At 42.8% G+C, this 12040-nt stretch overlaps 1 protein-coding gene across 1 annotated transcript in view; it reads right to left on the minus strand.

The window, feature by feature from the left end:
- WDR48 (WD repeat domain 48) overlaps positions 1-12040 on the minus strand; it is a 50398-nt gene that overhangs the window by 18714 nt on the left and 19644 nt on the right. The window contains exons 6-10 of the mRNA XM_039524421.1: positions 9865-9953; positions 9440-9541; positions 7837-8061; positions 2468-2542; positions 809-911 (exon numbers count right to left, since the gene is read on the minus strand). Of these exons, the coding sequence (XP_039380355.1) occupies positions 809-911; positions 2468-2542; positions 7837-8061; positions 9440-9541; positions 9865-9953 (594 nt within the window). The remainder of the gene's footprint in view (positions 1-808; positions 912-2467; positions 2543-7836; positions 8062-9439; positions 9542-9864; positions 9954-12040) is intronic.

Here is a 12040-nt window from a genome sequence, read left to right on the forward strand (position 1 = left end):
CTCAATACCCCTGTGAGGTACTGTAAGGAAGTGATTAAGGGAATATCTACCCTTCAGAAAAAGGTGTGTGTTTAAGTGAGGTTAGCTAACTCAGGTTACAATAGCAGTGAAGACACAGCAACTCTGCTTTTAACTCAGGTCAGCAGCTCAAGTTCAACCCCAGGTTTCCTTATAGGCTTTATCTTGAGCTGCTAAGCCAAGTTGTCACGTCTTCATTGCTTTTTAAACAGCATTAGAGAACTTGAGTTAGCTAACCCAAAAACCACACTTTTTTCCTGCAGTGAAGACATATCCTAAGTGAATTGCCCAAGGTCTCTCAGGAACTCTGTGATGGAGCAGGGAATTGTACCCAAGTCTCCAGCATTCCTGGCTAGCACCCAACCCATGGGACTGGTCCCTTATTTTTTCAAAGGCCTTGATCATCATCTCTGATAAACCAAGTTAGAATGAGCAAATAGATTGAACGGATGGTATCTAGAAGAGCCGTCTCCCGAACCCCTCCCATTCCAACACATTCCTGCCCCACTAAGTTTATAAGAGAACAGTTTAAATGCTTTCAGTGGAATTTTCTGTTGTTGTTCTTCCACTTAGTGTTCACATACCATACTAAAGTTTTATACTGCAAATTTTTTATATTGCATTTTCAGATACATATGGGCCTGATCCAGAGCCCCATGAAGACAATGGAAAGGCTCCAAAAGAATTGTATGCGCTTTGGGACAGGTCCCGTATTTGTCACGCTACCCTCTTCACCTGCCATTTTTGCTAGCAATATTATTTTTTGAGATGTTCTGAAAGACCCATTTACCTTTGATAACTTGGTCAGGCTGTGTACAAAGAGGTGTTATAGGATTAGTACAGTCATTGTCATAGTCCCCAGAAGCTCTAAAATTATGAATTCCCTTCAAAGTCTAAAAGAAGAGACAAAAGCATGACAGTCATAATTTGCAGAGATCTTTAAAACCTATGAACCCTGCTAGCCAAGGTGAATGAGATATGTTTTATTGGACCAACTTCTGTCAGTGAAACAGACAAGCTTTCGTGATAACTCAAAAGCCTGTTTCTCACCTCATACAAGTCCACTCAATCCTATTTCTTGTTCAGCCAATGGCTAAGACAAACAAGTTTGTTTACATTTACAGGAGAGAATACTGCCCGCTTCTTCTTTATAATGTCACCTAAAAGTACGAACAGGCGTTCGCATGGCACTGTTGTAGCCGGTGTTGCAAGGTATTTACGTGCCAGATATTCTAAACATTCATATGCCCATTCATGCTTCAATTTGTAGGCACTAAAGTTTTATATTGTTTTGTTTTTGAATGCATATGTGACATAGTGGGGATTTTCCATTATGTTGTATGTGAGCCTATGTGAGTCTTACTGTTTTGCATGAATGCAGTGCATGCCTCAGTTTCCCTGTGTACTGCACCAATATCTAGGTGGTGGGAATAAGGGTGTGTGACTTTTGCGGGGCTACTCCAGCTGCCTGAATGGATGCTCTGGCCGCCCCTTCATAACCTGAGACCCAGGAGGGGGATGAGACCAGGTGACTCTTGGCCTGGGAAGCGAGACAAAGGCTGGAGGAGGAGCAATGGACAGGGCAGGGCAGGGGCCAGGGGCCAGGCAGCTGGAAGTGAGTCAATCTCAGCTGGCTTGGGGCACAGGGGGAGAACCAGAGCGCAGGCTCTGGGCTCCCCTCCCCCGCAAGATGGACTTGGATGAAAGTCACTGATTTCTGTGCTAGCAAGTTCTGTTCTACGCTGTGTTCCTGTCAACTAATAAACCTTCTGTTTTACTGGCTGGTTGAGAGTCACGTCTGACTGCAGAGTTGGGGGGCAGGGCCCTCTGGCTTCCCCAGGAGCCCCGCCTGGGCAGACTCGCTGCAGGAAATGCACGATCTGGAAGGGGATGCTGAATGTGCCGAGGTCAGACCCAGGAAGGTCGAAGCTGTGTGAGCTTCTTGCCCTGGAGACAGTATGCTCAGAGAGAGGAGGCAGCATGTTCCTCCAGAGTCCTGACTGGCTTCATATGGAGTAGTTCCAGAGCATCGCCCCGATGACTCCATGACAGCAGTTATGTAAAAATAAATTCTACATTTGTAATTTGCACTTTCATGATAGAGAGTGCACTACACGATAGAGGTGAATTGAAAAATACTATATCTTTTATTTTTACAGTGCAAATATCTGTAATAAAAATAATATAAAGTGAGCACTGTACACTTTGTATGCTGTGTTGTAACTGAAATCAATATATTTAAAAATGTAGAAAAAAACAAAAATATTTATAATAAATTTTAATTGGTATTCTATTATTATTTAACTATGAGATTAAAACTGAGATTAATTGCGACTTTTTTTAAATTGTGAGACTGTGATTTTTAAAAAAAAGTTATTTGACAGCCCTATACTAAACTCATACTGAACTTAAATATTAGCCATATAATGGACAAAAGAAAATCACTCACCCACTTATTCACAGAAGATTTAGTTGTTGCAACCCAAAGAGCTGGAGGAGGATCAGCTGATCTATCAAGTTCCATCTGAATAATTAAACCACAAAACACTTTTAAATAACCCAAGTTTCACTTTTTCCTTTTCAAGAATTTTTTGCTTTCGAGTGACCTCCACTCATTGCCAGATGTGCTTCAGAAACAGTACTACCTTCAAGCTTACTGAAGAAATACAAGTTTCAATACAGTAAATAGCTAATTGTAATTTTTAACTTTATTGGTGATTTTAAATTTCATTACAAACAATAAAAACTATTTTAAATCTCTAAAAACATTTTAGATGTGACTAGAAATTGTGTAGTTTAAATAAATATTGAATATGTTTAAGTTGTTTTTAGCTAATCAGCTGTGGTTTAAAATGTTTCAAAACTACAGTATTTTTATACATTATCTAAGATTTTAGTATTTGATAGGATGATCATTTTTAAAAAGATACACTTAAAGCTCAGTACTAATAAATATGTAGCATTTCAGAAAATTAGATTCACTTGCTGGTTTACTATAGCAGTAGTGATCCATCCTAGTTAAGGATCACAGAACATTTCTATTCTAGCCCTATGTGTGATCACAATTTTTTAAATTTCATTTTCAGTTGAAATTGTCCAGGTTTTGACCCCTTTAAAAACTAAACTTTAGATATGCACAGTACATTTTGAATACGTTTCTTTTGCTAAGCCAGTAAAGCATGCAGCTAAGGAAGACCAGACTGCTCACGCATTTTAGGTGTGCATTAGAATATACACCATTTGGGGTTCTAGCTGTTCCAATGGTACATAGCCAAATAGTGACCAGCTATGACATTCTCCTTCCCTCATCTTTTTTTCTTGTTTTTAAAAATAAGACCTTAGATTTTTGTATGCAATTTCCTAAATTAAGAGAATGTTACTGTTGCAAAATTAGATACTCCAAAGCCCTATACAACCTTAACTCTGCTCTCCCTTGTGAGTTATGCATCACAGTACAATCTAGTTACATGATCATATACTATTTCTCAAATACAATATACATTTTTTTCTTCAGACTTAGAAACACTGCTGTAAATTTTTGTCCAGCATTTACAGAAAAACACGGGTAAGTTTATCTACTCCTGAGGGAATTCTGCACCAAAGAAATAAAAATTCTGAATATAATATTTTAAAACTCTGCAAATTGTATTTGTCAAAAAAATGTGGAGGCTCCAGCATGGCACTGGGGAGCACAAGTCACTGGCTTTACAGAAGTGGGAGATCATTGTGTAGTTCCCCCCTGGGACACAGACTCAGCAGTGAGGCTGCACCCAACTCTGACATAGCACAAGGACCAGACTTGAACCAGAAACACCCCAGGGCCTTGCCCCTCAGTGCCTAGTACATCAGGTGTGAACAAGCAGAATCCAAGTGTAGAGGGGCTTAATGTGGGGGGATCCAGGTATGGGTCAAGAGGGTCCTGTGTGGGTCAATCTGGGTGCAGGCGGCTCAGTGGGGGATCCGGGTGCAGGGGGGAGAGGGCGGGATCTAGATGCACAGGGGCTTGTTGGGGGAGGGGGGGATTCTGGATGCAACGGTAATAGGAGGTTGCAGGGAGGGTCCAGGTGAAGGTGGTTGGGGCTCAGTGGGGGGGGGGAGGAGTGAGGAGGATCTGGGTGTGTGGGGGGGATAGAGTTCAGCAGGTGGGTCTAGGTGTGGGGAGTTCAGTGCAGGTCCAGATGTTGGGGGAGTGGGGCTCAGTGGGGTGGGGATCCAGGTGTAGTTGGTTGGGGCTTGGTGTGGCAGGGATCTGGGTGCAGGTGGCTCATCGGCGTGGTCCAGATGCAGGGGGAGTGGGGCTCATGGGGGTGGTGGTGTTTCGGGGGGGGTGGGTATGAGGAGTCTGAATGCATGGGGGTTGGGAGGATGGGGAAGCAGCTCCCTGTACACGGATCCCTCCCTCTGAAGCTGAAGAGCGATGGGTGCAGGAAGCTGCGGGAAGGAGGGGAGTTTGCAGAAGGAAGGCATTCAGCAAGCAAACAAAAAAAAAAAACCACATCCCTTGTATCTGTGGATGGGTCCAGGAGGATTCCCCCATCCCAGATGTGTCTATGACTAATGCCCTGGAAGGTTACAAGGTCATGAACTGTATCTCTTTTTGCATATTATCAGGATGCAGCTAATAGTTCAGTAGCTCAAGGACATGAGTGGAATTAGGACTTTCTTGCTAAATGGATGCTTCGCAGGGGAGTAAGCTCATCTGAGCCAATGATGTAGCAGTCTCCTCTCAAGTCTGGTAAGTGGCTTCACATATGTACAGGCAGACATATAGCCTAATAATGAGAGACAAGTCTGTACCATCATAGCTGGCTGCGATTTCACATTGTTCAGGAATGACTAAAGGGAGAGGAATCTGTCTTCTGGCAAGTAAGCCCTTGCAGTTGTGGACTCTAACCTGGTCCACAATTTATTCTATTGTTTGAGACAAAGAATTCATTTCTCGGAGTCCTCATCTTTTAGAATCCCCTTGGTGGACCTTTTTTTTCCCCCTTGGACCTGCAGATAACACAAGAGAACCTTATGTTGGTTGCACATAAAAATGTTTGAAGCCCTCAAACGGGACTCGATAGAGCTTTTCTACTCACTTTGAAGTAGGAGAAAGGGAGACTGCAGCATGCAACAGTCCCTTTGCTGAGTCCAATATAGTCTCATTGATTGGAAGGACAATTCACAGAATCACAGAATCATAGATTATTGAGGTTAGAAGGGACCTCAAGAGATCTTGTCAGCACCCAGGAAATGAGGTAATTGAACAGTCTGTGCTTGTTCTTTGGAATCACCATTGTCTCAACATCCAAAGTTTCAGCTATCCTCCAAAACAGATCTTGAGCAGCCCTAAAGTTACTGATGACCAGGTGACAGCCTCATTTGGGGAACAGAAGGATTCGTTAGATGGGGAAGGCGATTGGAGAGTGTTCTAAACCACATCTGCTCCATCACAGGGAGGTTCTTCTGGTTCTGGTGCAAAATTCCTGGCTACTAATGCGGATGGTGACTGAGACCTCCTGTTTTCTGGTACACTAATGGAGCTCTACTCTGGGACCTATGGGAGGGTGGGCCCCAATACCGCCAGCAGGCCCCAATGGTAAATTGTACACTTATTGGCCAAACTGTTTCCCGAAACTTCTCTGTGGCTGATGGCTTGCTTCCAATCCTTAATGTTGAAAAGGATTTGGAAGACTTGCCTTTGGAGGAACGCTCCAAGTCTTCCTTATGGGTGGAGCCCACTGTGCACTGAGCTGTGCTTGTGCTCAGTGTAGATACATCATTTGGTGTCTGAAGAGGATGGCACAGTGCTAGTGGCATCATCAGCATGGACTGCCTTAGCGCCAAGTGCATTGGCATCAACCCCAGGGCAAAGAGACTTGGCTCCTATGGGCTTCTTCTCCCTGCTGGCATCAGAGGTATGGTGCCCAGGGGCACTTGCCATAGCTAGCTTCCTCAACTCCAGCTTGGAGGATGTCTCTTCTCCAGGATTGGACATGACCTTTGGATATGTCCTTCTCTGAGACAGAAAAGACATCACACGGTGGCCTAGATTTATATCCTGTGGCTTTACAGTCTGCCATACTGGTAGTTGGTGTGAACTACTTCACCCTGCTGTGAAGTAGCGTATAGAGGGCCTCCCTATCCCTTTTTCTTTAGAACATTCAATGAGAAATACGAAAAAAATGAGGGTGAAGAAGAATTTCTTCACAAGAGTTTTGAGAATGAAGCTTTAAAAACTACAGTGGGTTTGACACTGTTCAAGTTCTGTCTTGCTGCCACAGGCAGTAAAAGGGAACTGAGGCAGGATTGCCACTGCTCTGCCCTTTATGCCCTTGGATGGAAGCACACTGAGGAATAAGGTGCATGCACAGTACCCAAGGACACTACTAAAACAATTCGGAGCTTGTGTCCATGACACACACACACCCCTACAGTGGGATCCACAGACATACATTCAAATAAGAATTTAATTTAGTGAACATTGGTTGTTTTACATATATTCTTACATAGTTACATTTGCAGCTGTTCTGTTATATAACATGCCACAGATTATGCATAACTATGTTTTACACTTTTCATATGAGTGAGTTATGGATTGTCTAGACAGAAGTTCTCAAACTGTGGTCCGCAAGCTCCATTCAGGTGGTCTATGACAGTTCCCTCTAAGGTGCGCACCTGGGAAGCTGCACACGAGAGAACGAAGGGCCACCCACTTTACTAGTGGACCCTGGAGAAGACGAACACATAAGGTGAGGTGGTGGCCTTGAAGGGAATATGGGGTAGCTGGGAGGGTGCAGTGGGGTGAGAAGAGGGGGTGGGGGGAATTTGGGACATGCAGGGCCGTAGTGGCCAGAGAAAAAGGCAACTTTTCCTAGTTTCAAGGCTGCAGCTGTCGGGGAGAGATGACCCTCCTTCCCAGCCTCAGCTCTGTGCTGCTGTGGAGGGAGAGAGACCCCCCACTCCTTCCAGGCCCGAGCTTGGAGGCTGCTACGGTGAGGGAGAGACCCCCCTCCTTCCCAGCCCCAGCTAGGGGGCTGCCGCAGCAGGGGAGAGAGGGCACATTCATCGCATTCGAAAGGTGAGACTACTGATACTAAAATATGAGTTGTGTGCTTTTATTTGTAGAACAAAAAAACATTTATTACTTTTTTTTTTTAATATAGCGCTTGTATCCAAAGCATTTTACAATAGTTAGCTAATGGTACAAACAACATTTGGAAAGATCATTAAGTGGCCTGCAGAAACCCTCAGCAATTTTCAAGTGGTCCGTGAAAAAAAAAGTTTGAGAACCACTGGTCTAGAATACTGAACAGCATACAAAGCTACCAGTTGTTACCCACATCTGATATTGTAGGAAAAAAACATCCAATTAGTGCATTTGAGAAACAGCATGTAACCAACACTGTACCTAAAGGCTGTTGAAATACATATACACCAAGTGGGAGAGCCAAGTTTGTTTCCAAACACATGAGTACTTAACCACTGAATCTAACTCTTTCCATAATTCTTAATGGAAATAATTCTCAGAGCAACTCACTCCCTAATGCAAGGATCTGAAAAGTCCTTTTCAGAGAATGAAAATCTGCAAATCATCATTAGATTCAAAATTTTACCAGGGATCAAAATACTCTCTTCAGGACTAGTAATTAGAAAATTTTACTGGTCCTAAGAACAAATGCAATGGTCCAAAGGGTTTCCAGCTTTGTTATGTTATAAGATAGTGTACCTTAAACAGCAAGGTCATTCCATTTACCATCTTGCATTTTAGGAGCTACCAAAAGCTCTTATGGAAGATCAAACTTGTAGCAAACTTTTAAGTAAATCAATTACCTTAAGAACTGGTGCCTTTTCTTCACAGATGAGCACACGGATATCAGGATTTCGTAAATCTGTGCAATAAATCTTTCTGTCTCTTCCTCCTGAATAAACATGAGTGAAGGGTTCATTGACCTGCAGAGCCCAAACACCTTCATCATGGACTCGATATGTGGCTATACATCTCTGCTGGCCAAGGGACCACAGACGAATAGTTCCATCAGAGCTGCCTGAAAGACACTGAGCAACAAACATTGTATTTAAACTTAAACTATACCAGTAAGTACCTGGAAAAAAGTGACTGTTAAAAAAAAAACCCAAAACCAGTTCTTGTATGGAGGCTCTAGAAATCTTACATTCATATTTTTCCATTAAGACTGTGTTAAACTGAGAATTGCAAAGTCAAAATTCTGGTCACATTTTTCTTTACCTGATGCATATATTGTACATTACACCAAGAGAGACTGAGATAATATTCTCATATATACTCGATCATAAGGTGGTTTGTTTATAAGTCAACCCCCTCCAAGATGGATAAGTAAAATAGGAAAATGTTTATGACCCATTCATAAGCCGACCCTATAATTCAGGGGTCAGCAAACTTTGGCTCCCAGGCTATCAGGATAAGCAGCTGGCGGGCCGAGATGGTTTGTTTACCTCGAATGTCCGCAGGTACAGAGGTAAACCCAAGTAAATGAAGTGTCCCGGCCCACCAGCTGCTTACCTTGACAGGCCGGGACAGCAACTGGTGGGGAAATTGGGGGGAGGGGAGGGAAGTTGGGGGTCAAAGGAGTAACCCCGGTGACCACCCCCCACATGACCCCACCCCTAGCCTGGGACCCCCACACTCTCCCCATCCCATCTCTTCCCACCTTAGCTAGGGCGGGCCCGGGGAGGATGTCTCTGGCCTGGCTGGACCTGCTCCAGCAGGCTGGGCGGGCGCAGCCACAGCCTGCTCCAGGGACCGGGCCAGGTGGCACTGCCACAGCCTGCCAGCCCCAGAGATGTAGCTGCTTCGGAGGCTGGGGGAGAGCAGCACGGCCAGAAGCAGAGAGACTCTGGCCCCGCCTCTTCTCTTCTGGCTGTGCTGGCTCTCCTTGCCCCCTCTGTTGGGGGGAGGGGCTGTGTCCCACCTCTCCCTCTCTATACGAGTTCATAAGCTGACCCCCTTCTCTGATGCTTCCCTTTTATACTAAAAAATTTCGGCTTATGAATGAGTATATACGGTAATTGTTTTATTCCCTCCTCCAAGTCTCCCTCTCCCAAACACGAACTAACCTATATATTAGTTTACAAGTAAAATAAAGGATAAAATATTCAGATATGAAATCACAAATTCATTTCTTTAACAATATACTTATGTCAATTCTCTTAGCTACAGGTCACAACTATGCTTCAAAAGTAAAGTGAAAAGTTAGATTATTAATTTAGTTTAAAATATTTATATTATAGCACTCACTTTTAAACCAACTTATTTTAAGTTTTATTTAAAAGACTTTCTATATTCTACATAGAAAAGGTGGAAAAACTGTTCTGTACTGAAAAAGTAACAATTTTTATAGCTCTTTAAAGAAAAACCTTAGTGAAAGATATTTGTGCTTCAAATGAAAACCCATACCTGTGTGCCATCTCTGTTCAACAACAAAGCTTTTACGTTATCTGTGTGCCCTTTAAGTTTCATCAGCTTTGCACAAGTCCTTGGATCCCATACCCTTAAAACCTGTCAAAGCAGATAAGATAATTACATATGTCATTCTTTTCACACTGGCATTGCCTACATATGAAGAGATCTTTGAAGTAACTCCCATTTCTTCAAATAAGTGATTCTTCCAAAAGTTAAAAAAAAATATATTGATACTTTTGCAAGATACCTAAATTTTATTAAACTCACAAACACCTAACATGTTATCTGCTATCAGGAATATTTGCAGCAAGAGGATATTTATTTCAGAGTCAATTCAGAATTAGATTAGAACTCAGTGCCTAAAAAAAATTAGCAATCATTTTACTAAGGTTGAAAGAGTCCTACCAGATCCTGCTTACCTTTTCAGTGGACCCCGATACAATTACTGTTCCCATTTGATTCATTGCAAGGCTGTAAATTGAATCTTTGTTCCCACTCAGGGAAGAAGCTATTGCAAAATAAGATAACAGTATTAATGCTTTGCTTTCTCCATTTGTAAAAAAAAACAACAACACTTATCATACACTTGAAAATGCTGCACTTAAGAGCCAACTGCAGGTTTTGATTCAGTATGATGGTCCTAAGTGGAAAGACAGCAGTGTCCCCACCCAAGTATCTAGAATTACTTTTAACAGAAAAAGAATATGGATAACATTGCTAGAAAAAGCCTTCTCAATTCCTGATTTGCAGTTCTGTAAAATAATCACTATAATCATGGTACCACTGCAACACCACTGATTGGCATTAGGATCATTAGAGTGCTGTCTGCAGCTTCTCTCTGACTCTCTATGTTAACTCCAATGTAAGAGAGGGATTTATAAGAGACTGAAATACACTGGGTTTGTGTTGCAAACACAGACTATAACATTTTGCATATGGAAATTTCATCCCACCACTTCTAAAATTGTATTTTATACATTAAGGAACCTTTTCCTTAGTCCTGTGGAGCAGACATAGCACTTTTAGGTTAGGGATGTGTGCACCTGGGAAGTTGTAGTGTGGGGTGGGGATGTGTGTGTCAGAGAACTAATGTTCCTAATGGGCTAGAGAAAAACACATTGTATGCCCCAGAGGCCCTTTGAAACATGGGCTAGATGTAGAGCTATATTCTGACCTCTCCTCCTGCCTAACTCTACAGACTTCACTAGGTTTTATAAATGTAAATGTGGGTAGAATTTGACCCTTAATTTCTTACCAGACTGAAAGGAAACCGTGTAAGAAGCCTGACAGTAGACAAACCCTTGTTAAAAGGGTGTATCCATCAGTCTTTCTAGATGTAGGCACTCTAATTCAGAGGGGAAAGTGTTTACTTCTGAAGGCCACCTTCAAGAGAGAAGGTGTGAAATTTCTGTTTCTGGCAAGATTTGTACTTTTGGATGCTTTATAGTGAAGAGACACAATATCTGTTCTCCTTTGCTCACTTGTGTATGTTAATCAAATGCTGCATATTATGAAACTGGAAGAATAATTTTCTTTTGGACTGGTAATATCCTACCACAATATGATCATGGCTGCTGAGCAAACAGAACAGTAATTTCCTAATATCCTATAATATAAATATATGTATGCAAAGTTCAGTGAAATCAGGCATGTTTTGCTGTACATATGTGGTATATCTACTCAGTGTTTCTCAAATGCGGCCACCAGGGGCTTTTCTTGCTGCCACGGCCTCATGAGCAATGACTGGCAGGAGGAAGAGGTGAAAACAGTGGCCCCTCCCCAAGAGCCACCAGCAGGGGTTGGCTCCTGCCCTCCTCTGGAGCCACAAAGGTCAGAGAAGCAGGCAGCCAGTGAATTCCCCATCTTCGTGGGTGTGGTGAGGCTCTGGCCTCGGGCTTCAGCCCTGGAGGGACGGGCAACAAGCTCTAGTCGTGGGGCTTCAGGCTCCAGCTGTGGATGCCAGCCCTTGGCTCACCACCCCCCGTATCATCCCTGGTCCCAGCTGCCTTCCTGGACCCCCATCCACCTCCTTGGCTCTCTGTCTCCCTGCCTGCCTCCCCATCCAGGGCTTAATTTGTCTCCTGGCTCGACAGGACTGAGTAAGTCTGCTGTGACAATTGATATTTGTATGTATGTTAATATCACATTTCACAGCCTCCCAGCTAGCTAGTAAGTCTGCTGTGAAAAGTGATATTAACAAACATACAAATATTGCTTTTCGCAACAGCAGACTTACTAGCTTAGCAATTTTTTTTTAAAGCAACCTAAAAAGCAAAAGAAGCAACAACAAAAAAAGATGAGAATGTGCAAAGCACCTTATTTGTGTGCCTGTTCTGTTTAGGTCCAGTAAAGAAGAGAAACAACTGTATATTATTTTTATCATTGAGTCTGCAAAAAACGCTCTACATAAATAAATTACAATGATTTGGATATGTATATGTGCATATTTATCTGTTTTTCCTAAAGTTAGTTGAGTATTTTAGGGAAAATTGTCAGAGCAGCCACCAGCAAGAGTTGGTGGCCGCACTCTGAGACCACCAAAATTTTTGTTGTGAGAACCCCTGACCTATATTATGGATTACATACAAAGCTGGG

Source organism: Mauremys reevesii, linkage group 2, assembly GCF_016161935.1.
Source record: "Mauremys reevesii isolate NIE-2019 linkage group 2, ASM1616193v1, whole genome shotgun sequence".
In the NCBI taxonomy this organism is placed as follows: Eukaryota; Metazoa; Chordata; order Testudines; family Geoemydidae; genus Mauremys; species Mauremys reevesii.